Genomic DNA, 26,331 nt, shown 5'->3' with positions numbered 1-26,331 from the left:
AAGCTACACGCGTACGTTATTTGCATTAAAGAGCTTTAGCTTAGCTGAGACGTGTTAGCGTGGACGTATACCGGATTAACGTATGCCTGTAGCCCACGCGCAGTGACGCGGGATGGAGCAAGGTGAGTCGTCTGCCGCTGTAGGCGTACGTCAATAGGGTATACCATATATAGAAACAACAGCTTAATGGAGGTTTCTGCCGCGGGACCAGCACACACACACACGCACGCGCTGCCAAAAGTAACTAGACTGTCTTTAACGCTTCTCATACCGTCAGGTGATTTGTTCGAGATGACGATGCAGTCCAACGCAAACCTGCTCCCGAAGCGGCCACGTCAGCCTGGTTACGTCCACCAAAGATGGTATGTCGTTTCATAAAGCGCAGGCGAGTGCTGAAAATCTCCGGAACGACATACAGAGGCAGCTTTTGCTCATGTTGTCATTATTTCGATTTTCTGAATTTGCTCTTGGCATCGCTAGCGTGTTGAGAACTAGCCCGCCAAAACGTGTTAACGCTACAGAAGGGTCGAATGAGGTTCGGATGGTGTGGACCTCATCAGGTCTCAGCGCTGAAAAGGGGTGCAGGTATTTCATGTGAAGCAGTGAATCAGCTGTCATTTGGTGCAGTACGAACTCCGTAATGAACAGAGCTTGAGAATAGAGGAGGTGTTGACTGCAGTGAGGCCACATGTTCAGAGCTAGAGAGGCAGTACCTCCCCTTATAGCCTGCTCAAGCGAATGAGGGAGGGGGGGGGGGGGGGGGTGAATTTGATCTAGGAAGGGGCGAAAAAGTGCAAATAAAAAAGAAGTGCGCTCCCTAAAAGTCTCTTTATTCCCTATCCATTTACCCTCTACAACCTGCGCTCTGCCCTGTGTTCACGACTGTGTGAACCACCGCAACTGCAGCCATCCACGTATCGACTCGTGGCTAGAACGTTTACGCGAGTTCTGGACGCGATGACGCCCATTCTACGGTCCTTTGTGATCCTCCTCGGTCATCCATGCGCTCGAATCCCTCGAGTAAGTTGTAAGGACAGAATTTTCCGAAACTCCGTGACGAGTAACGAGGAGAACTGGGCGTTGCCACGAGATGACAGAAAATGACTGCAGTGCAGACGTACAACCCGGCCGCAGCTCGGGTGCTTAAAATATTAGATAGCAATTACCGCGGCCGGCAACACTCTTTTGCTTCACTTTTTTTCACTTTCACCACTACCACCACCACCACCACCACGTACAACAGGGCGAAGCAAAGACAAGGAAAAACGCTTAACTATGTTGCGAGGCTTTTTTTGCCGGAGAAATGAGTGATTTCATGTCAATCTGAGCGCACGCACTGACACCTCCTTAATACTTAAGGCTATAGCGGTGGCAATACTTGTAGCGCCTATCCTTATCTATCGACACTGTAGCAACGAAACTGGGGACACACACCAGTCAGAGACCTAGAAAAAATCCGACTTTTTTGTGTGCCTTTATGCTTTTGCTGTCCCACTTCCAATGAAAGAAAAGAAGAGTTTACACATTACTTTAAAGCAACGCCCACAGGTCGTCCCGATATATGGTGATCTCGTCTATTCTTCCCCTTAGAAAAGAGATGCTGAGATACACGGGTGCGCGATCACCTGAAACCCGCAGCCGACGTCGTCCTTGCGTCTGCGAGACGTCCAGCGGCAGGACACGGCTGCGCAGAGCGCCAGAAGCCACAGAAGCCGCCACTGCGCCATCTTTGACAGGCCTCTTCACATCCACGGTCCTCTCCTGGGGCGCCGGTGAGCCAGATGACGCCGACGTTAAAATAGTAAGGGCGCGAACAGATCTACAGCCTCACAGCCGACGACGAGAGGGACTCGGTCCGCCGTCTTCGTCGGGTTGTTCGAAGTGCAGACAGGACCGCTGCTTCTCACAGCGAAGATTCTCCGCCGTCGATGCGGCCAACGCGAAGAGTGGGTAGATGTACTACACGTAACGCGTATACCTGCTGGTGTCCCGTGTTGTCAGGGCTCGCCTTGCAATGCTGCCGCCCGTGTCTGGTCTTCGTGTTACCGTGCATAGTTTTGCAAGGCAGGTATGCCGACTCCAAGAAGGCAACGTTGAATTTTTTTTTTTATTCCTGCAAAGAATGAATGCAACGTGCGGACAAAGGATGAAGGAGGTGTCGAGCGGCTCGGATCGGCGACGTCACCAGGACCGGTTAGCGAAAAGGTCGCTGAAATCGACGACGACAGAGTGCAAAGAAACCACGCTGACCTCTGCCTCGTGCTGATTGAATCATTCACTGCAATACACACCGAACAGAGAGCAAAGCCCTATTTATTGCCTATCATGCATTGTGGTTCCCGTGGCGCCGTCGCTAGCGCCTGTAACCATTCTCGAGATCTGTGGTTGGCATGCATACATGCATATTCCTCATGCATGAGTACACACTCTAGCACATGCATACGTACACACATGCATATATTACTACAAGCATGCATACACACATACCGGAACACAGATGGGTGCTGCCCGCACTGTGGAGAGATCTGCGATATCTTTCACATGGTGTGGCCATGTACTCAGAATCCTCACCTTCCCCCTTCCCCCACCCCCTCCCGAGAGGCATGGGAGACTGCCCTCCTCAACTGCTCCACACTGGAGTCCCAAAGGGCTCTAGTAAAGCGGGCGCGAGACGGGGCCTCGTCGTGCGGTGTCCCGGACTAAGGATACCGACCATGTAGCGGGGTCTTCTGATCCCCAAACTCTCTCTCTGAGTATTAAAAATTTTTTTGCACCACCACCACCAAGAAAGCCTGGCGAGTTTGGTGCAACGTACGTGGCGGAAAACGGCAGAGGCATAGCGCTGGTTGCAATGTCGGTCGAGGGAGTGATGCAGAGCAACTCAGTGTCAAGCAACTTCCCAAGCTATCTGACTTAGTTTTTTATAGAGGCGGACTAAGCTAACCAGCTAGGAATATTGACGGAAGCTAGCGCAGCTACAGTCAGTTACTGACGACTGTTAAGTGCGATGTTAGTCGCACTTCATTTGTACCAGTGTGCATACTGTCGGAATAGCTACGGCGGCGAGCTTGCTTCGTACATGCCGACGCGGATATGCGACTAGCGACATCTGACCCATGCCACCACTGCGAATGGAACATCTTCCAGCCACGAATAAATTGTCGCACCGAATAACGGAAATCTAGATCCATGCTACAAGCAGGGGGATACAACTTTGTTCTTTCCAATGCGACAGACGACGCGGGACAGTGAGCTAGCCCAGCGATTTTGCGAGCGGAATACTGTAGCGCAATTTTAAAGTGACGAACACAGAAATATTTCATGCAAAACTTTATTAAGAACAAGATTCTGTCGCATGCGAAGAACAAAATGAGGTCAGGGAATCTGTGCATAAAACTCAACTCCCTTCCTTTATTATTATTATTGCTATTATTATTTTGTCGGCATGTAGTCAGTTCTCACGCTACGCCTCCTGTAAATTTTGATCTGTGTGAGAGTTGCCGCCATGCACTGTTTTTTTTTTTTTGTAGCGCATTCGATGTGGACAAATGCTAGTGTGCGAACGAATTACATTTTTTTTTTTTTTCACATAGCCACATGCACACGTACTATCGGCAGCAGAGATGAACTGCGTGCGTGTTTTCGGAAAACAATTGTTCTAGCGCTGCCTTGCACCCAAATCGCCTCGTATTATTTACAGCGGTGCAGCACGCAAGTTCTCTCATACCTTTGTAAATTTTATGCGATTGGATAATGTGGCTGCGCCGAAATCATTTTTTTAACGCTCGCCCGCATCCCGTAAACTTTTGCTGCCAACAGAACCTTCCGCACAATTAATTTTTTGACCATCCGTTCTCCGCCAACAAAGCGTCGAGAGCACACATGACACGCGGCCGACAGCATGGAACCCGTTTGATTGACGCTTGCAATCCAAAGACGCCCCTCGTCTCTGAATTAAGCGGTGCAGCTGCAACACAGCCTGCACCCACACACATGCCGCGGCTGTCGATGCACTTCGCACGGCTCTGGAGTTCATTTTTCCCGCATCCGATATTTGTTGCTACGGCAGACGACAACACAGTGGTAGCCAGACGACGTCGAGTCCCGACCCGTGGCGACGTCTAGACACAAACGCTTTGCAATTCGCGCAAAAGAGTCCGTAGCACACTCTCATCATGCCTTGGTGCCCCTGCCGCCGACGCATACCAGAGTGGAGGAGCGGCGCAGCACGCGCTGAATTCCAGGATATTTTTCCTCCTCGCCACGAAAAGATGTACACATACATGCAAGCATGCACGCATATATAGTTGTACCGCGCTGCCAAGCCCTCTAAACTGGTTTCGACAAAGGCGCAGTAACCGAAAAACCTCTGTGGACACCTCAACCGCGCCGTGAGGGAAATTACGAAGCGAGGGGATTCAGGCTGCAGGTGAAGGCGGAAGTTTTGAGTGAAAGCATGCTACGCCCGCGCTGTTATTCACCCGACCCCATATACAGCCGTAAAAAGCTGACCGCTACGCAGAGAAACAATTAGGGGCTTTCTCACTGCGTGTTTGAATTCGATCTTTCGCTCCAATGCTGTGCGGAGATCTAATCTAATGAGATTAGTTCAAACCTTCGTAATAAACAGGATCGCTTACTTAGCTCCCTTCCTTAATCTCAAGGCGGCGGGGAAGACCAAGCTCGAAGGGATCATCCGCAGAAGTCTCAAGCAGGCTATAGGTTTACCCATTCGGGCCCCCACCAAAAACCTATTAGAACTAGGTCTCAACAACACCCTGGATGAAAATGTAGAAGCCGTACAAATCTCGCAGTACGAAAGGTTGTCGAGAAGCGTCACAGGCAGGAAGATCCTAGCGAGCCTAGGAATAAACTACGAGTGTCAGCGAGGCCAAGAAGTGGACATGATTAAGAGCGTGCGTGGTAGGCTAATGATCCCGTCAGTACCCAAAAAACTATGGGGCACTTTGGCAGCCTAAAGTGCGCTAGGCGAAAGCCTTTGTCGCGCTACTTCGACTGCCAATGACTGCCTACGTTTGTTGCGGGAGACGTCGCCCTCCCGCTGCTGAGCCGAACCAAATTGTAAATTGGTTTTTTGAGGAAAGGAAATGGCGCAGTATCTGTCTCACATATATCGGCGGACACCTGAACCGCGCCGTAAGGGAAGGGAGGAAGGTAGGAGCGAAAGAAGAGAGAAAGAGGTGCCGTACAGTGGAGGTCTCCGGAATAATTTCGACCCTCTGGGGATCTTTAACGTGCACTGACATCGCACAGCACATGGGCGCCTCTTGCGTTTCGCCTCCATCGAAACGCGGCCGCCGAGGTCGGGTTCGAACCCGGGTATTCCGGCTCAGCCGAACCACCTGGCGCGGAATTTACGACTGACGACGGAGCAGCGCTCGGCGCCGCCTAGAGTCACTGGAAAAAATTTCAGAGTACCGCAAAGGTCGGAATTTGACTGGCAACACTGAGCGGCCACTGCCATTTACCTTCCAAGCCGACTGCGTCGAAGGAAGGTCGCCGTGTTGAAAGAGTTGATATTCGGTGACATATCGGGTTGAGTGTTCACTGAAGCGCTAATACTTCGTGCTCGGAGACAATGGTTACTCAGAAGAGAAAAAAATATTGTTATTTTGTGCGAAGTAATGCAGCCGGCGGTTGTTTTACTCCGCGGTTGCGTTTACTGCAGGAACTTAGCGCTGCTATCGGGAGCTTGTGCACGCCTCCTTTTCCCCTTCCGCGGAGCAAGCTACGAAGGAAACATTTCGCCGCTCCGAGCAGCAAAGAGACAAGCTCGTGATTTTGGGCAGTGAGCATCGTGGACCGCCATGGGACCGCCGTCTCGTTCAAGCAGGACGAAACTACTTGACATTAGCTTCTTCTTCCCATCCACTCTAGGCTTCTCGAAGTCTTCAGCGCAAAAGTGGTCCTGCAAATGTTTATTGTACAGTTAGAAGAGTGATGCTGGTCACCCGAACGCTGGGCTGCCCAAGGAGGCTCCCAGGGATTTTTCGAGTGAAGCCCTGTTTCAAATATGTGGAACAAGAAAAACATGGAATATAGCTGTAATAATAAGCTGAAACACCCAAATAAAGAGGCGAAGAAAAAGAATACGTTTTAAAGGTTTCTAAGTTTACGCAGTGACACTTAAAATAGCTTATTTGGGATGTAAACACGCATGTCGCCGCAAACACGCAGCTTCAAGGATTGCTAACATTTGACCCATTTCTATTTTTCTACCAGTCCCAACACAACTGAACAGAAAGCGGCCGTTACGTGAACGTAAGACATGCCCGACCATGCCTTTATTGACTGCGATCGTCACGGTCCGCGAAAAACAAGTGCCATGGCTCGAATGACTCGAGGCGCGGAAAGATCGTGCGAGTGCTTGGTGCACGTTAGGACGCGGAATTCTCGCGCGACAAATGTGCCTTCGCGTGCCACAAGCACGGAATAGTCGGAAGAGCCGCGTGTGTTGAGTAACAAGCGCGTACACGTGTACCCGCGTCAAGCGGGCAAGCTGCGAACGATCGCTGCACGACATGCGCGACGGTCTTGCTGTGAACACCTATTTTCTTAGTATCCTATCGCTAACACCGCGTGCACTGCGCTTACATACCTTCTAAAACAGCACCAAAAAGCACAAGCAAGGTGCACTTACCTCGCACAAGCGTGTGTTTTTTTGAAAACTTGAAGTTCTCCCGGCCGATTCTGTGCAACTACGCAGAACGACGCTCTCGGTCATTTTTCCCGGTCGGAATCGAGAAAAAAAGTCTTTCCGAACTCGGTTCGGTTGCTGCATCCGAAGGCGCAGCAGCCAGGCATGATTTCTTCAGTATCAAACACGAGAGCGACAGTTGCAACACGAGAAACGTCGGGAACCTGCGCTCTTCTCAGCCGGCCCGACCGGCGCTTGGAAGGTATATGGGACCCCAAGACCACGTGGTACGGTTGGGCCAATGACCGCGTCGGCGGCGCGGGGAAAAGAAATGCGGTACTCTGAAAGTTTTTCCAGTGACTCTAGCGCCGCCGCACCGACAGCGCCACCTGTCGACGAAGATGACGTCACCTTTTGGTAGCTGTAGCGCGCGTCGATGAGTCAGCCTAGGCGCTGGGTAACTACGGACGGACGGGAGAATGAGTAATTAAAGACTTTCGCCTTTAATGACTCTTTTTCATTGCTTTAAGTGACTCAGGCTATGAGGGACGCCGTAGTGAAGGGCTCCGGCAATTTCGACCACCTGGGGTTCTTTAACGTGCACTGACATCGCACAGTACACGGGCCTCTAGAATTTCGCCTCCATGCAAATTCGACCGCAGCGGCCGGGATCGGACCCGCGTCTTTCGGCTCAGCAGCTGAGCGCCATAACCACTGAGCCACCACGGCGGCCTACCCGAGAGAAGACGCGGCCTACGTGGGCGCAGCTAATTGCGGGAAGGGGAGAACGGTGATCGCGGTAGCTAGAGCCGAAACACATCTCAGAATCGGCGCCTCGATCACGTCGGGCAGTCCCGAAATTGCAGAAGACGAACGGGGGCGTCAACGATAGTCAGTGACTCCATGGTTGCAGTGATGAACTTTGCCAGGGGGAAGGCCTCCCCCTGACGAACAGAAACATAGTCTGGACACCTGCACACGTTATCCCTGGCTGGAAATGAAGCAGTTCCCGAAGAGGCTCGAGATCTCGATTTCCGAGCCAGTGGGCATAACGAGGGCTTCACACACAGGGATTGTCTTGTTTGTTACAGAGAGATCGGAAAACATTACAGACTCATTACAGTTAGGTACCCCCCTGCTGATAAATCATTGACAAAGAGTCAGACTACCTTTTGGCAGTCTCCAAACACATGCATTCCCGAACCCGGTTATGTGCAGTCTTTATTATCTGGGACAATATTCAAATGAGTGCACGCTGTGTAACAACAAAGCAGATCTCAATCATATTCTTTAGAAATGATTTCTTGCTCCCCTGTAGGAAAAAAAAATAAAGTCGCTTGACCAATGGGAGGCTCTCCTACTCAGCTCTGATCCGGAGTCTCCGACAAAGGTCGTCCAACTGGCCGAAGACGCCGCCAGGGGCCAAGACCTTCTGGCCATCCTTTAGGCGAGGAGCCTAAAGCCCTCAAACTGTTGGAAATAAAAGCTTTACAATCCAATCCAAAATGTTTCGTCACTCTCAAAAATAACGACCATGCAGTTGGCAGTGACTGTCTTTTTCCTTGCACCAAGTGGGCGAAGCAAATACCTCACTGCGGACAGTTGGTATATTATGTTTAATGTCCCAAAGCGGCATGGGCTACGAGCGATGCTGCAGTGGTGGGCTCTGGATTACCTGGAGTTCTTCAACCATCACTTAACCATGCGCAGTACATGAGCCCCTTGCATATCGCCTGCATCGACGAACCCTCGTCTTCAGTTTGAGCAGCGAAGCGCTCTGTTTCAAACTTCCCATTTTTAGGAATTTTTTTAGTGTTCGCTGAAACACCCGGTACGTCGGCACGGCTTTATCTAACAGGTGAATTATTATTCTGAACCTTGTCTTAGAAACAAGGCTCCAACTAGAAATTGAGGACCAGATGCATGCCATGCTGTAAGAAAGGGCCGCGAGTCCAGTTGGTGGAGACAGACTTTTTTATTGGCCTGCATATATGAAAAACATGGAGAAATATATTTCTTCAACTCAGAAAGAACCATCACTTTAAAGGGTCAGTCTACTCACCGAGATGAGTGTATAAATAATGGCATATTCTAGTAGCTAGCACCCTATAATGTCAATAACAAGGGAACTGCTCCCGGTTTCGGCAGGGATTTATATTTTATTTTGGCGTTAAAAGTCGCGTAAAATGCATGGTGGCGACCCCAAACGTTCATTTTGTTGCTGCAGGTGGTAGCCTTTTTTTGTAGAAGCATAAGTGAATATACTATGTACCGTTAGTATGCCCCAATGTCACAGAAACGTACGTTTTGTTCTAGTGAACTGTAGAAGGCGTACCGCTCGCTTTTTCTGTAAATTACATGAATATTTATAGTTATACGTACGCTAAACGCAGGCACATTCCCCCGTTTAGTTCAGCGTATGCTAGTAGAGGCGCAAAAATAAACTCAGCCTATAGTGGCGCCATCTGGTTGTCAGGACGGGAACTATTACTGAAACAAACCGACTCTCCTCTTAAGCCTAGAAGCGGCAGAATCGTCACTCTAATTCAAAAAATAAAGCAAATTTATCACTTATACGTTTTCTTACTGGTGAGGTGAGACGAAGCGAAAGACGGTGCCCCATCTATGGCCAGTGAACGCACTGAAAAAGGCAGCAACAACGAGAATTCAGTGCGAAGCGAGAGGTCCGGCTTCGAAGGGCACCACCATGTTGGTCGCTGCTCGGCGGAAATCGTCGGGATTGTTGCCACCATTGGTCGCCACTCTCGTCATCCCTTTGGCTGTCGCGACCGCATTTATTCGGAGTTGACCACGGTGGAAGAATATATTCCACCGTGGAGTTCACTCATATGGGTCAAAGTTTTGTTCGTTCATCCTTCACAATATTCTCTTTTCAACTTCGCTCAGATTCTGCAAGCTTGACATACTGCTTGTTAAATACCATGCCCCGCGACGCCGCTTCATCATGGATTGGATTGATTGCCGCACCCTCTCATGGTCGTGGTGCTCATGTTCCTGTATTTTATTAATGACAAAATACGGCTTCTCATAACTGCAACATATATAACTAATGTCCTTTCAGTGCCGACTTCTTTTAATCATCTCAGCACTTGCACTTTATAAATTGCTATGACATTTGTATTTTTATGGTTGCCAGATGAGACTACCATTTCATACAGATGTGTTCCCACATCAATAAATTCTATTTTAAAATGTTCTACCGCACTTCTTGGCACCACACCTGGCTAAACGGTAATTTCGGTTGCCGCAAAGAAAATATGGCCGATAAAATTCAGTAGACTGGCCCTTTAGGAAGTCACTAATGGGAAATGCTGCTTTGGTTTTGAGCGGTGTAGTGTCATAAAGACACTCTGGCTACAAGGGACGCCGTAGTGGAGGGCTCCGGATAATTTCGACCACCTGTGGTTCCTTAACGTGCACTGACACTGCACATATACGGGCCTCTAGAATTTCTCCTCCATCGAAATTCGACCGCCGTGGCCGGGATTGAACCCACGTATTTCAGGTCAACAGCCGAGCACCATAACCACTGATCCAACGCGGCGGCTGGGAAACACTGCTGTATCGTTGATACTGTTCAGCAAGAGCTACGGTGCTGCTGAGCAGCTGTTGGTAACTAAGGACTCCACCTTTATAAGCTGGAAAAAGTCAGTGCTTGCCATGGTAGTCAAAATTGCGGAACATGTTAAGTACTAGAAAATGCAGCACTGTGACTATAATGGAAGGTGCATAAAAACATTGCTTGACCTCTTTTACGGTGTGTGTGAAAAATCGCTTTAGGCGCACAATCACCACCTGTCTGCATGCCTACATAAATGGAGCTCCATGGTTCCCACAGCTCGGCACTTTCAACCTTGTTTTCTGTCCAGAACAGCCACAAACATTCTACTGCACTGCAAAACAGCAAGAGGGGTATACACTTCTAACACATAGCAAAACATGGAAACTTTTCTGCATGTGTACAACATTGGGCATAAATACTGGTGTGCATGATGGAACTGTAAATCTGCCATGAGGTAAATTCTCTTTGGTCTCACTTAACTACTCCGTTCCATAGCCACAATTTCATGCTTTATTTTACTCACATCATGCAGGAATTCTTATACTGATGTGCATTCGCACGTTACTAGACTTCAACACAGCAGAAATGTGCATGAGATCAAACTGCCAGTAGACAAGTTTTCAGCACCGCGCAAAGGGGAAAGACCTGCACCAGACAGTTCATGTTACACAGAAGCTACAATTCAACAGAGGGCAAATCAGTTGCAGTGTAGTTGTTTAGTCTGGCAAAGCCAGCTGTGAGTGGACTATGCCCATACCTTCCCTGTACAGCAGTCCCAAGCGCTTCTCTGCTATCAGCGAGCTTCTAGCTCAGCTTGCCACGAGACGCGAAATGTGAAACACCAACGGGTCTCCTGCTTATCTGGCTGACATGGGCATCTCTTTGGTTATCTGTAAACATATTTGCACTTACACAGCTCAGTAAACCTTCAAAAGCCAAAAACGGCCGTGTGGGGTCAAGTTGGTTTGACGGGCTTATCGCATTTAAATGAAAAGCCAAATGGACAAGGCAATTTCTTGAGTTTTGTTTTTTCATGATTCTTGATTTGTTAGAGTACTGTTCCACAGCCATTGTCTCTGAAAGCCTGAACAGGAAATAAAGACAGTGCTTGCTTTCACAGAAACAGTTCACTCTGTTTGTTCTCTTTTCTTGTGTGTGTGTGATTTTTGGCGCCTTTAAGTTACAATGATTGATTACCAACTAGCCCAACAAGAAGTTCTCTTAAAGAGTTCAAAGCTGTGAGCACAATGCTCAGCTCAAATGGAAAACAACGATTTTTGAATCCAAGATAAAATTGCTGTTTAATCTGTTTGGCAAACAAAAGATAATTTTTGATTGCTCCACTAGAACCATCAAGCTATCTCGTTCGAGCTAAGCCGTTAAAACTGGCTGCGTTACCAGTACGTCAACTAAGAAAACCTCTGCACGAACTGCGCTAGCGTGTAAACCTTGCCTACACCGACGGCCTCGTCAACGCTGATGAATTCCTCGATGTTGTTATCACACGAGTTGGTCTGGATGCAGGGGTAAGGCGGGGGCGGCTTCAGCCAAGTGCCGTCGGCACGTCTCATCCGGGACCGGTCGGACGCGAACTTGTCCAGAAACTCGGCGGCGCCGACCACGCGGAACATCTGCGCGAACTCGGGGTTGATACCCACGTGCGGCCTGAAAGCGTCCTTCACGTAACAGTCGAACTTTTCTGGAAAGCCCAGCGTGGTGTCGAGGTCGTAAACCAGGCAGGGCCCGTCACCCGGCGGCCTGTACAAGAAGATGACGTGGTAGTCCCACACGGACATGCCGTCTGCGCGCGAGCCGCTCTTCTGACACCAAATAGGCACGGCTTGCCGGCGGTTCGATACGAAGGCCGCGAAACAGTGCGGCAACAGTTCGGGCTGGCACGCCCGCACGAGTTCGCAGAGCTTCCAGACGTTTTCTTCGCAGTAGCACGAAGTGTAGATGCACTGGCTAGCTGCGGGAATGGCCAGATCTCCCGATGGTCGCTCCGACTCTGAACAGCTGGTGGTCATCTCTGCCGCTTAGCGAAGTAGCTTACCAATAAGCTAATCGCGCAGCATCGGTGCGAAACACAAGTCACTTAGCGGAAAACAAAACAACCACTGCAAACAAATGTCACCGCTGTCGTCGCGCTTGCCAAGCCGAAACCGTTGGACACGGCTAGCCGCCTTATCACAGCTGATATCGATCAACTTTGCGGCGGCAGCCATCATAAATTTTGCGTGCCTTACGTCACATTGGCACGTGACTTCAGCCTTTGAATCACAAGTTCAGGTTTCCACTCCACCTTTGTAACTTACGAAATAAACTTGAAATTATTAGTTATATGTTTATGCCCTAGAGACGCTACAACTTACAACAGACAAATAAAGAAGTAATATTCCTAACTTCACGTTTACTGCGCCTACTGCACACTGTAGAGTAGACGAGTAGGTGTGCCGACCGGCGGGGAAAGCGCGCGCCCTTCTTTTCATGACGCAGCGGTGGCGCCAGCGGCGAAATCCCGGTTCGCGCCCGCTTCCTCCGGCCTTTGCTATGCATGCATGTATGAATGTATGAAACCGATTAACTTCAATATTGCTATCGAGCATGCTGCCCTCTATGACTTTATTGCGAGTAAACTGCGCAAGGAAAAATGGAGAGACGCCAGGGATGCAGGGTTTGGAATATCTAACCCGTTCAGTTCGTCCGTGATAGGTACTGTGTTCTGCATAGAGCGTGGCATAGAGTTAATGTGTTCTGCAAGGTTCTGCCGTGAATGCAAGTTCAAACGCCATACTACGGCAATTCTTTGCTAGTTTTCTTCTTAAAATGTCTGCGCCATCATGCAACCGTATTTCGTGTATGTTAACGAAATCCATGCTTAGTGCATTTACGATGAACAGGGATCTGGCGAATTGGAAATTATCGATAGGCATTGAGCTTATATTTAAATACAAAGCTCTTAAGTAAAGCGAAGGAGTAAACGAACAAAGTAAAGTAAATCACGGACATATGAGTGCTTATCAGCACTTGTAGTGAAATGAAGTACATGTCCATGCATTCAAGCGCCTGTCTCTGCGCTATATACGCTTTCCTAGCTCGCGCTTTAATCACGCGCCGTTTTTACTTTCTTTCCAGGCAGGAGCTCGAGGCCTTCATCATGAATGAAATGAAGGTCTGCGATAGATTGAAGCTTGCTGACACAATTTGTTAGCTGGTCTCATATATGCTGCCAAAATAGGGGTGCGCGGAAAGCGAAATACAACCGCGGCGAGTAGCAGACGATCCGCACCCAAGCGCCAGCAGAGGACAGTAGCGCCAGTTTTGCTGTCATGAGGCGGAGAAGCGCGGAACTGCGCTTTGATAGAGTGTACTAGCTTTGATGTGTGTCTGTCAACAACAGTAACAATTTAAAAATTTGTCACGTGATAATATATTGGTCGAGCCAATTCAAGCCGTATTTTTTTCAAACTGTACGCTACATTAATCCGAAAGTAATTGCCCTGCATGTCTCGCAGACTACGACATAGCTATTTTTTTTTTCTTGCTTTTCTCTTTTCGAACGCACAAGCGAAGGTGCAGGAGCCAGCTGATTGGCGCCGTGGAAGGCGGCGCAAAGCAGCAGGCACCACAGCCAGCGCGACAACCACATGGAGTGACCGTAATGGCGGAGATTTTCTGTTTCCGTCCGTTGGTCATCGAAGTCGTCGAGCCTAAAGGTAACGACCGTCCTTTTGTTTCCCATTCGAGCTGATCGCACGCGTCGGTGATTCAAACGGCGACGCCAAGAGGCCGCATTTCAATGATGCCAACTCGCGGGAACGCGCATCCGTCTGCATGCAGGTCCGACTGTTCCCAAACCTCGCAGTGGTCACAGAATAGTTGCCAGCGGTGCCAGCGTGTACGCATTCGGGGGCTACAACCCGGACAACGCGGGTGAGGATCCCAGTAGCGCTCTCTTCAAGGAGGTGAGTCCCCATTCGCTCCGCCTCGCGAAATGTCTCGTTATTTATGCGTCGAGAGATAGTGACAGTTTGTTTACTCCGGCGGGCTGCGCTGCGTCTGTCTTTTCTCGGGGGAGTCTCGGTCCTTTGTTCGGCAAGGATCTCGTTGGTCGTGATAACTGTTTGTTATTGGCGTTTAATGTCTCAAGCCGGTCTTCACGACAGGAGGTCCTGGACGACTGATGAGTGTAGCCGGAGTGAGAGGCTAGTGCTTTCGTCTGCTCCGTTCAAAATTTCTTTACCATCTGTGCGTGCCGTTTTAGAACGCCTCGTAAATACAATGAGTACGGGAAAGTGTCTCTGAGTGAAAACTCTCTCGGTTGTTTTGTCAGCTATGGAGGTTCAACTCGTACACCAAGCGGTGGACCAACCTGCTCATGACGGGAAACGTGCCAACGGAGCTCGCCTCGCATGCGGGTAAGTAATTGTAGCTGCCTGCTTAGTGACATCTAGCCGTGCCAACGCACGTAGCTACTTTGGCCATGAATTCGGCCAGTGTAGCTACATTTGCCAACGAATTTACGGCGTTCTCCCGCGCGGCAAACGGCGCTAGACAGCCAGAGCAAAGTTTTAATGCAGTTGTGACGCTTTGGGTAAAGAACCATTGTGAATTAACGAATCATAATTTAATGATTAAGCCGTAATCGGCCCCACGCATTGTTTTTTACCAGTGGTGGAACCTTTGGTGAAGACACATATATGATTTCAGCTTTTCTTAAATTGTGTGAGTTGTACAAAAATTTATGTGTATGACATGAGCATACATGTCTGGAGCGCTGGAGCTGTGCGCTGTAATACAAAAGAATTGAGACCGTGGCATATCTGCTATGTTGGGAACCAGGCACTTGTGCTTTTGTCATTCTTGTATGTGGCAATGCTTGAGCGCAAAAATTTTCTGTGAAAACCACTACAGGCTTTCAAATTTTGCTTCCTTTGCACCACAAAGCGCGAGTAATGTAGAAAAGATTGCTCATGCCTGTACATAGTAATGGGCTTGTGTGTAGTAATGTATTACTGAGTGCTCATATTTGTAGATCACAGTGTTTTCTCTGTGAATAGAGTCTTGCCACTGCATTTTGGCAGGAGATAAATAGCAGCAATTAACTGTTTGATTTTTCCTGCATTGCCTATTTAGCCCTGCTCCACCACGACAGAATGCTGGTGTACGGTGGCACGGGGGTTCCCTTTGGGGAACGGATTTCCAACCGACTGTATGCATTCAACCTTCGCACTCACCACTGGGACCTGGTGCCGACCACTGGTGACGTACCTTACGAGCAGTATGGCCAGGTATTGATTAGCACTGGTATTTGTTTTGCTGTTCTTGATAGGGGTGTAGTTTCTTTGTGATGTGTCCAGGTTTTAATGCGGTAGTATTAGAGCTGTTGTCACACCAAAACTCCTCTGCTGGATGTGAGGAAATTCCCTGATTGGTCGCGAGCATTGAGATCACATGACCACAAAGGACCAATCACAGTACCGGAGCAATTCCAAAACAGCCCTCAAGTTGGCCCACTCTTGAAATCTGGGACCCCCCAAAAAATTCCTAAATGCAGCCTAAGTTGGCAGTTAAGCTGGCAAGTGTCGAATTAAATTAATGATTGGTTGAGTGAAATTAATGGTTTCCTTGTGACATCGTCACAACCTGCCATGTCTGATGCTATCTCATTTCCTTTTAAGGATTACGTAAGTGACCTCATATTGTGCATTATACATTTGGAAAAACAAAGAAACCTTAACGAGACACCACAGCCGTGGTGGCTTAGTGGTTATGGCTCTCAACCGCTGACCAGAAAGACGTGGGTTCAATCTCAGCCGCAGTGGTCGAATTTTGACAGAGGCCCATGTACTATGGTTGTCAGTGCACATTAAAGAACCTCAGATGGTCAAAATTTCCAGAGCCCTTCATTACGGCAGCCCTCATAGCCTCAGTCGCTTTGGGATGTTAAAGGGGCTGCGAAACACTGCTTGGGGGGATACTGGCTATGCTTCAGGTGGATTCTTTATGTCACACAGATGCTGACTTAAAAAGAATTGCAGGAATCGATGCACAGGAACGGGAGTTATTCAATGAAGAAATTTGAAAATACAAGCAAACAAAACGCTGCCCTCAACTCGATTTTGGCGGGGCTTCCCACTACTATTTCGCTCACCCAATGACGGCACCTGGCGCAACCAATCAAAACAGCCTGCCAGAGCACGTTGCGGAAGTTTGCACTCCATGGTTGCCTGCTCTCTGTAACTCGTTCTTGCTGAGACTGGCAGCGTCGTTTCAATGCCGGACCCCCTGGTGGTGTATTTTTATTTTACTTGCTTTGCATAGCTTTTATCTAAGGTGAACAAGTTGTTTTTGTTGATCTAATATAAAACACCAACAGGTGGCAAAATATGTCTCTATTCACACAATTTGCAGTATATTTACTCATTGTTTAATCATCAAGCTCGCGTCAGGTGATGTCATATCCGCTGCTGAAACCCGCTACTGTGTTGGGACACCATCTGAACCATGAATTTGTTTTTGGGAGGACATTAAAATATATGCGGTATTACCGACGCTAATAGCGCCATTGTAACTCACTGCATGCGATCAACAGGCAAAACAGTCAACTAAGATTGTGTTTCTGGGCCCCTTTAAACCCCCATAAACCAAACCAAACCTTAAAGAGGCACCGGGATAAATTGGAAGTTGGCCCGTGTCAATAGATCACCGTTTTAAGGTGACAAAAATGCTACTTCATTGAGAACTGATCTTTTATGAGCAAGAAAGGGTCAAGAAGCAAAATACAGGTGTTGCTGTTTTTGCAAGCAAACTGACTGTGCCAAGACATTTTTTAACATGTATCTCTGAGGCTATACTGCACAACTAGTCACTTCCAAAAGGTGATCACAGAGTCCTTTTCAGTCTTGACATCACAAGTTTGAACTGAGTGGCGGGAGAATTCTTGAGTTCAATTTCCTCAGGAATGAATTTGTCTTTTTCTGCCAGATAAGCATTAATGTAGCCAGGAAGCCATGTGATTGCTTGATGAGACACAAAAAGCATTTTCAGGCATGAGCCACTCACTTCCAAGAAGCTGCCTCTTCATGACACGCACTGCATTTTGTGTGAATTTTTGACGCTTCCTTCATGAGGAAAACGCCGTCAATGTGGTCGTTCATAATACACTTGCTCTGAGGCCCCTTGTAATGTTGACCACAAGGTTGCTATGGGAAGCTTATACACTCGTGATAGAAACTGTTGTCTGGGCTCAGCCTTGTTTTGTTGGCTTCTTATATCTGCATACTCAAACCAGTGTGACTGAAATGGTGAGCAAGATATTGCATCATGCACTGAAGCGAGTGTTGTTGAATCTGTCAAAGTTCTTGAGCACAGTGGCATGTCTGGTTATGTTTTGTGAAGCATACAACTGTGGCTGACATGTCATTGCAGGCTATGTGTGTGCACATGGGCCACCTGTACGTCCTTGGGGGCACAACGGGCTTTGAATACTCCATGGATGTCCACCAGTTGTGCCTGAGTGACCTCACGTGGAAGCGGCTCCCCTGCAGCTCGGAACCAACACGAAGGTGAGCAGGCTGCTCTGCTTCACCGCTGTATTTTTTTTATATTCTGATGGTATTAGAGTTGTCGCACTAAAATCCCGCTGATATACAGCGTCATGAAATTCACTGATCGGTCGACTGAGGTCGTGTTATCTTGTGACATCATCACAACCTCTTTTGGTGGGCCACCCTGGTTGGTCGATAGAGGTCACATGGCCAGATGGTGTCATCACAACCTGCCCACAGTGGCAAGTGGCAATTATATTAATGACTGGTCGAGAGAGGTCACACGCTTTCTGATATCATTACAATCTACCTACTGGGCTGTGAGCACCTAGTTTCTAGATGGCAACCTAGATAGCACTGGGGTTCACGTCAGGAGCAACCCAGGGCCGTCCAGTGCCACAAGGTTGCATGACCCCAAAGGAACCAACCATGGACCAATCACACACAGAAGTCACAACAGAAGCTGCTACAAATGTGAAATCTAATGCTGTCGCATACCACTCTTAAGGTGACTTAAACATCCCCACAGTTTTTTGTCTCTTGATATCTGTGGCTGTCACCTGAGCTGTGAATTTGTTCGGGCCCCTTGAATGCCACTGTAGGTGATCAACAAGGGTGGGAGCTGTGTGACAACAAAAGGACAGGTCATGCAACAGTCAAGGTCATGAATTGGACTTGTTTTATGGATGTTCAGAACTGTACAGCAATGGAAGAAGTATTACGCTGCTCTGTTCAAATGTAAGCTGCTTAAACAGCCAGCTCCAAAATTCACTTGGTGGTGGCTACCACTGCTGTGCTTCAAATCCTTTATTTCTGCCACTCTTACGTGTAGGCTGTGCTTTTTCAGTGCTTAAAGGTGTTGTGGTCAGTCCCTACAGTGTGCAGATCCTGACGCCCACTGGGATCAATCTTTGACTACTGCCGCTGGATCATATCGTCACTTGTCGGATTGGTTGTAAACAAGTAGAGGCTCTTAGTGGGACTTCACACATCCAGTGCATGAGCCCCGCAAGGTTCACTGCAGTAGCGACCAATATCACATCTAGTGCATATCATTCTGGTACTCACTTGTCGGTGTTTTGCAGGTACCGCCATGAGCTAGCCGTCTACAAAAACCGCATCATCGTGCTCGGGGGTGGCACAGCCCAGGACAGCCTGCCCCTGCGCAAGCTGCCAGCGTTCAACACCAGCCTCCTCCGCTGGGAGCTGCTGTTCACAGCGCCTGACCCCCCACATGGTAAGGGACACTTATGTGACAAGCACTGCTTTTCACTTGAACTTGTCTTCACTGCTCCTTGTGTTGCGATATTGTCATGCTCGAAATCTCTACTTTGAGTAACAGGTACATGCAGCATACAGTAGAACCCTGCTATAGTAAACTCGAATATAGAAAAGTGAAACTGCGGTCCCATTTTAACTTCCATGGATGACTGCATTTTTTTTTTTTCGGTTATAGTACAGATTTTTTTTTTCAAAGTAAAGGCTGTAATAAAGAGCGTCTGGCCATGGTGACATACTTCCCGCACGGAACTCGTGAGGCCAACATTCAAGGCAAATGGATGCCAAAGATGATAAAAAAGATGCATTCGGAGGCAAATAGATGCCAAAGACAATAATTATTTATTTTTTTTTAGATAGCTTCACCACCAAGCTCAGAAGCTGTGAGAAGAAGCCAATGGAAGCCTTTTGAGCCATGAGGCAAAGTGCGTGGTGAGCACGGAAAAAAAAAAAAAAAAGTGAAGGTAGCTATGAACGCAGAAAGAAGGCAGTGCGGGTCGGTGAGAAAGGAAAGACAGTAAAAGGACAATGAAGAGTAGGGAAGGGAAGAAAAGGGCAAACCACTTATGCACATGTAGGATTGGTTGTGCCTACAAAAGGCTCGTTTTACAAGATCCTTGCAACAACAGGAGTGAAACAGCATTGTATTTGTCTTTGCGTGTGATGGGCTTACTTCCTTGACAGCACACATAGTAGTTGTGTCAGTGGTATTTATATGTCCCCATCAGATGTACGCTTCAGTCAAGTTAGCTGAAATCTCCATCAGCCATTTGTCGGCTGTGCTTGGAGCCTTGACTTGTGTTTTTGGCCACATGCATTCTTGTGGACTGGCACATAATTCTTGTACTTGCAGGTTTCCCTTCAAAGCGGAGATGCCACAGCAGTGTTCAATATCGAGATGGTAAGTAGCTGTTTTGCTCTACAAATGATGTATGAACTGCACCTGAACTATTAAGTATGTCCTGTCTTCACTTTCGCAGAATTAACTTTAAAGACGCTCTTGAGCGATGTTCTGGTAAAGGACTCAGGGGTTCTTAGATTCCATTTTTTTTTTTTTTGTAACATATACCTTCAGTGTTTCATTAGTTTCGTATCCATTTTGTGTAATTTGATTGTAAAAGCAATAAAGAGTGAAGTAAGCTGGGGCAAATTTATCTGCAGCTTTAGGGTTTCGGTGGTTAGGGAAGGTCCTGCACATTTCTTTTTACTTTTAGAGCTTTTTTCAACAGTGCTTTCTTTCTTAGCAGAAAATAGGAAGTTCAGCTTGAAATAGGAAACTTCTTGCATGAAAGGGCAGCGGCAGTCCCCTCTTTTCCTCCTGCATCCCTAAATCCACCCATGGATGTGAGGGTAGAGTGACCAGTGGTAACACAATGGTTTTGACTTCCTTGTATCTGGTACAGGAGCCAGTGCCTAGGTGTGATGCTTATTATTTTAAACTTCTCTAGAGAGGCATGTAAACCTTACAGGGATTTCATTTGTCTCGTGCCCCGTCCTGTCCTAATGGAGAAAAAGCTTGCAGAGTGCCACCCTTGTGCTTTTTCTTTTGCCACAGCCGTGTTCGTGTGCGGCGGTCACAATGGCACGCGGGTGCTCGACGACGTGTGGCGGTTAGACTTGCCGACCCTTCAGTGGCACCGGATGCCGGTGCGTCTGCCCAGCCCCGTCTATTTCCACGCGGCGGCCGTGTCTGAGAGCGGCCAGATGTTCATCTTCGGCGGCGTCACGGCAGTGGATGGCACCTCGCGATGCAACAGCCTGTGGTCCATGTGGCTGACCGTGCCCAGCCTGCTCGAACTTTCCTGGCTGGCACTGTTGCACACCGCCCCCTGGCTGGCCACCCTGCCTGCCAAGCAGCTCGCAAGAGACGGTGTCCCCCTTTCCATCCTGGAGAGGCTGCAGCGTTGAGCTGGACTCGTTTCTTCTCTCCGTTTTTGACCAGTCGTGATAAGGCGAGACACATCACCGGCGCACAGACTTTGTGTTGGACTTTGGTGAGTCTGTGTCTGCAGCCCTCGGCGGTCGTTAACTCAAGGAGCTGCTGCCTACTTCTCGGCTGCCTGACAAGAAAGGATCTGTGTTCTGCCTTTGGGCTGTTGTTGGCTTGGGGCACCTTCGTTAAAAGTTTGCGACTGTTTGTTCTCAACGGATGTGCTAAGGTTCCCCCATTGTAGGTTAGGCAGAATAAGGATCCAACAGTTTCTGTGTTCTCCAGGAGAGCACAGCTGCAACGCACTTTTTCCCTGTTTCTAGCAACATTGAATTGGCAGAGAAAAATCTTTTCAGAGTGTTACCAGCATCTTAAAGATGCTGGCTGTGTTGTTAACTGCAAGAAGGCCTTGCTGTGAACTTAATAAAGTTTATGCTCAGACAAGTGGCAGTATGCTCTGTAATGCTGTCACGTGAGCCAGGACTAGCGTCATGGTGAGTGCTGTTTAACTTACTATAGTTGTCTGCATATATTTCAAAGCAGTTTGTTATAGCTAGCACAGATGACTTCACGATTGCTTGTTGCTGTACAAACGGGGAGTCAGATTTCAACAATAAAAGCTGACTTATTGCAGGCTGGTCTCAAATGCACTTTGTTAAGTTGTGCTGTTACTATTGCATAATTTCAGCCATAGAATGCCACCGTAGACTGCTGTCCTCACACTAGTACTTTAAGCACTCATTGAAATGTTCAACGACCGGCATGTGGCTAGCCAGCACTTAGGATCTCGTCAGTTAACAACAGAGCAGCACCATTTTGTACGAAGAGCTTTTGAGTTCGAAGCATTCGTTAAAATATTGCATTCGAGCACACTCAGGTTCAATCCAAAGTAATCCTGCTTAACATAGCTGGGTGATATTTTTTTTATACTGCACTTTGTGGCAGGGGTATGTTGACAGACGTTACAAGGTCATCACTGAAAGCTTTACAAATATATCAGGGATATGATAGGTGCAGTCATTTAATTTCAAAAGCAAGTGCCATCTTGTACCTGAGATTGACAGCCGCAAGCATCTGTGCACCAAGCTGCTTGTTTCCTACATCTGCTGGCGGGATATTTTGAGATCTCTGCCAATGAGAGAGGTGCTGTGTTTTCTCCTAAGAGGTGCTGTTTTCGTTTTTGCTCTTGAACTTGACATTGTGATCATATCTCTGAACGCGAGTTTACAGTTCTTGAGAGACGTCGGACCATCGGTTTTCTGTGGATAGCAGATAACCCATGGTCTGGCGGCCGAATAAAATTAGGAAGCTTGCAGAGATAAAATAGCCACAACTGGCACAGGGTTAACTGATATGGGAGAGGCCCTTGTGTTTTAGTGGACAAAATTAGGCCTGATGGCGATCTTCAAAGACATAGGTAGCACAGCAAACATTGATAGCTCAAGCTGCCTAACTAACATGCTGTTATTAAGAGCTGAAATGGTGATTTGGACAATGCTATATAGTAACAAGTTTTGCTCAATTATGGCAACATTATGTGAGTGTTACGTGCAATGTTAGCATAAACTTGTCAGTGCACTGCACTCAGGAACTGAGTTGTCACATGCCGTATGATATAGAGACTGGCTGAGCTGCTTTGGTTCCATGGCACCTGATGGCATGAAGACATAACCGCACTGGTGTGTAGAGCATCAGAACAGCAGAGGGGGTGCGAGAATCCTCATTGTCTGGCCCTGCAGCAGATCTAGTCATACATGCAGCAGCCTGAAAGAGTGCACAGAGTTTGACTTGTCAATTTTCTACTGTCCAGAGATCTGTGGTCAGACAGACGGGCATTTCAGCAGTTTTCCCACGAAACTACAAGCTTGAGCAGCCGTCGTGCACAAGTTGCTGTATGCCCATGCCTAGCCCTTGGGGTTTTGTGCCGGGCAGCAGGCAGTCCTAACTGTGCTACTATGGCAAATAATCGTTGCAGAAGGTATGACTGCAGCCATGCTGGTGTTACACATTCAGTTCTGCTTTTTCTGGTGCAGAAACCACACAGAAGCGTGCAGGTTTGTGGTTTGAACACCTGTAGGAATTTCTCTTAGATTACCTGGTACTTCTTAATTACTTGAGGTGTGTTGCCTTTCCTTTTTTTTATTAAAAGATATTGTTCTTTGCAACTGCCTGTCGAAGCAGTGGACAGTAAAAAAATGTTCAGAAAGATGAGACGTTGCAATGTTAGCTTACACCGCATCACTTTACCTGATTTGACTGGCTGCCATACGTGCAGCTGTATATCTTGTGCATGCCTCAGCTGTTCGCACTATACTTGTGCTAAGCTCATTTCATGGACAGCAGAGAATGATTTCGTTGCTCGTACAGTCTTTTTGTCGCATTCTTCGCAAAAGTTTGTGAAACTTGTCTGCTGCTTAATTTCACACTCTGAAGGAAAATTATTTCTGGTCAGTGTTTATCAGACTGCATAGTTGTGGTAAATTTTTCAGACATTGAGGTCTAAATGAAGCTGTGGACGAGGCAAATTTTCTGTTCCGCTGACATCTAGATTTCCATGCATGAAAATGTTTCTCAGAACCAGATTAATTTGAATTTAATATACTGCTTGGCAGTGTGTGTTTGCTGTGTTTACTGATTTATGTACTGCAAAATACGTTTTCACTTTATCCAAACTTTGCACTGCTGCTATGAACAAATGGCTTCACTTCTTATCCAGCAATGTATAGTTGCATGCGAATATTCAGAAAGCACCAAATAGCTGGAAAGTTGGTGATTTAAATACAAGCACATTAAGAGCCATTTTATTTCTTAAACACATAGCTAATTAGTCCACGCATATTTTTATTTCCGTGGGCCTAATTTGCAGCTATGTAGTCTCTGACTAGACCTATATATTCACGGAAACCTAAAAGAAACAAAATAAAAGCAAAAGCAAAGTCTGCACACACCTGCCTGAAAGTCACTCCATGCGTTGGTTGACTCCTCCCACTGTATGCACGGAATTTTAAAAAAAAGGCGGGAGCCGGACGTTAATCCGATTTAATTAGGGAAATCGGCCGCACAGGGCAATAAATCGCAGTTTCTAAAAATGCTGGGAACGTGTAGATCGAGTTCCCTTGGCAAAAAGACGAGTTCAGATTCCTCATCGGTGCACCTTTAAGAGCACTGGGACTGCACGATAGGCTGTGACTTTACCGCATGCTTACTGAGTCCGCATACTCGCTTCATTCATTTTCCTGTTGCTCCCTTTTCTCCTTACCCTTCATATCCGCTCATTGCTTTCCCCCCGTGCAGGTTAGCAAACTGGTTTCTTCTTCCGGTTAACCTCCCGTCTTTCCTTCTATTTCTCCTCTTCCTGGTTATCAAAATTTTGTATGCAAGCTATTTGGCACCATATTACATGCATAGAATGTTAGCAGAACACAGAAGCATTGAAATAATTGAATTGCCTTGTAGTCTGGGCATGTTGGCAGGAACCGAAGTTGACAATCTAGTATTTCATGCATGGGCTTTGCAGTATACATACCACTTTCAGGCTGCAATGAGATCTGGATCTTAATTTTGGCTGGCACCATGTTTAAATATTCTTCAGAGAATTGAAACCAAGGAGTCGGAGTGTGCTGTACCAGTTTTGCTGTTGAACCATAATTTACAATAAATGATTGTGTTCTCAAGATTTGGTACACCTGTTATGACTTGAATGTACCTGTTATACTTACGATATTCATGCACTAAAGGGTTTTGTGCTCTGTTGTATTTTTGTTTACTTGTTTAAAGCACATTCTTGAGCAATGAAAACAGTGTTAGTGTGGCCTTCTTCGTTTGTCCAAGTAACCTGCTGTTATTTAAATTGCAAACAGAGATGACAGCTGTGACTAAATCGAATCTTTGTAAGTTATTAGACTGCATGGGGGATGTCCCAGCTAATATGCTCCGAGATTTTCAAAGTAGTGCTTTGTTTGGGCAAGTGGAACAAAATACAGTAAAACCTCACTTATAAGATTTTAAAAAATGTAAGGGAAAAACGTACTATCCAAGAAAACATGATTGAAACCGCCCATTTTTGAAAAATGTAACTGTAGAATGATGCACAGAGACATTTATTGACATTTTCTCTTCATGAGAATCTGGATCAGCATTCCTTAGCACATGGTATGACCAGATCTTTTTCTACATAGTGCTTGCAGAATTCGGTCTGCATTTGTGTCGTACGAAGAAATTCGCAACGCATTCGGTCTGTTTACGGCTGTGGCAGAATTTGCAGAGCCTCTTCTTCATTTGCGGATGCTATGCCCCCTTGCACCAGTGCAGTTCGGCGAAGCTAGCGCGGCGGCTGATGCACCGTTTTTGCGCTGCATTCCCCAGACCTGGCTCGCTCGTACGTAAGTGCATCCGTGTAATTCTCAGATGCTTCACCCTTTATCACTAAGCACTCTGAAGAAGCTGCTGTGTTTCTGCTCTTCATGCCACGTCCTCTCAGGAATGGCGCCCCTCGTATGTAAATGCGCCATTTTTTTTTCATGCTTGTCCCCTTTGCACCAAGGCAGTGCAGAGAAGCCACCATGGTAGGTGACTGGTAGGTGAATGCCACTGCACTCAAGTTTAGAGAGGTTTAGAGTAGGGGGATAGCGGACGCCATGCGTACTGACGCCCTGTAATTCCCTTATCACCCTAATTGACAGGGTCCCCCTATTCTAAAGCTCCATATTAGAAAATTTTACAATAGGGGGCCCCGGCAAGCTCTGCACCTTGGCAAGCTCTGCATAAAGATAAAGCAGCAAGATTCGTTTTATCGAAAACCGTACATCAGCATGAGTCGGAGGTACTGCTAGAAGGAAAGAGCATATGATGCCTCTACATTTTCATTGTTTATGAGGCGCATGTGTTTGTGGAGTTTCCTGTCATATACGTACCATCGGAGACAGAAGTCCCTAGGACGCTAGTAAAGCCATTTAAGTGCCACGTTTCTCAGTGAACACATTAATAGCCGGTAGTAAAACAAAGAACTTAGATCAACTTTCATCTCCTCAAGTGAGGCTTTGATCCGAAGGGTAATACTGTCAGCTTCATTTGTAGCATGCGAATGGAGTTTCAACACTCATGAGTTCGAGGATAACACGAGCCGAATGGCCTCCGCTCAGCCCCATATGAGCAAGATGTGGTGCACTTCAACTAGAGGGCACAGCTCGCCACAAGGAAAGCCCCGGCGTTCATAAAGTGAACTTCAGCCGACAGGAGAAAAAAACATGTTCCCCGCATTCGCAAAGAAATAGAAAGGAGTAATTTTGCAGTTCCATTCCGTTAAGGCTAAAGAATACGACAGTCCACATCA

General features: G+C 47.4%; 2 protein-coding genes and 1 pseudogene across 2 annotated transcripts; 2 read left to right on the top strand and 1 right to left on the bottom strand.

Annotated features, from left to right (window-relative positions):
* Window positions 1-112: 112 nt before the first annotated feature.
* Window positions 113-8,105, top strand: LOC149334910 (uncharacterized; annotated as a pseudogene).
* Window positions 8,106-8,614: 509 nt separating this feature from the next.
* Window positions 8,615-12,644, bottom strand: tun (N-terminal glutamine amidase tungus). Its single transcript, XM_089551561.1, has one exon. The coding sequence runs from the start codon at window positions 12,266-12,268 to the stop codon at window positions 11,651-11,653; it is 618 nt and encodes a 205-aa protein (XP_089407687.1). The 5' UTR covers window positions 12,269-12,644; the 3' UTR covers window positions 8,615-11,650.
* A 1,102-nt stretch (window positions 12,645-13,746) lies between these two features.
* On the top strand, window positions 13,747-21,632 carry slim (scruin like at the midline). The gene is made up of 8 exons (XM_089551560.1): window positions 13,747-13,957; window positions 14,082-14,206; window positions 14,575-14,659; window positions 15,378-15,532; window positions 17,673-17,809; window positions 18,877-19,028; window positions 19,923-19,970; window positions 20,625-21,632. The coding sequence occupies exons 1-8, from the start codon at window positions 13,903-13,905 to the stop codon at window positions 20,975-20,977; spliced, it is 1,110 nt and encodes a 369-aa protein (XP_089407686.1). The 5' UTR covers window positions 13,747-13,902; the 3' UTR covers window positions 20,978-21,632.
* The last annotated feature ends 4,699 nt before the right edge of the window (window positions 21,633-26,331 follow it).

This window comes from Amblyomma mixtum, chromosome 7 (genome assembly GCF_055824585.1).
Source record: "Amblyomma mixtum isolate Tamu chromosome 7, ASM5582458v1, whole genome shotgun sequence".
NCBI lineage: Eukaryota > Metazoa > Arthropoda > Arachnida > Ixodida > Ixodidae > Amblyomma > Amblyomma mixtum.
The sequence above is the reverse complement of the archived record's forward strand: the minus strand, read 5'-3'. Positions and strand labels throughout refer to the sequence as shown.

Coding starts and splice junctions, on each gene's coding strand:
- slim (XM_089551560.1), top strand. CDS start 13,903: ATGGCGGAGATTTTCTGTTTCCGTCCGTTGGTCATCGAAGTCGTCGAG. Junction 13,958..14,081: donor CGAAGTCGTCGAGCCTAAAG/GTAACGACCGTC, acceptor GTCTGCATGCAG/GTCCGACTGTTCCCAAACCT. Junction 15,533..17,672: donor CTTACGAGCAGTATGGCCAG/GTATTGATTAGC, acceptor ATGTCATTGCAG/GCTATGTGTGTGCACATGGG.
- tun (XM_089551561.1), bottom strand. CDS start 12,268: ATGACCACCAGCTGTTCAGAGTCGGAGCGACCATCGGGAGATCTGGCC.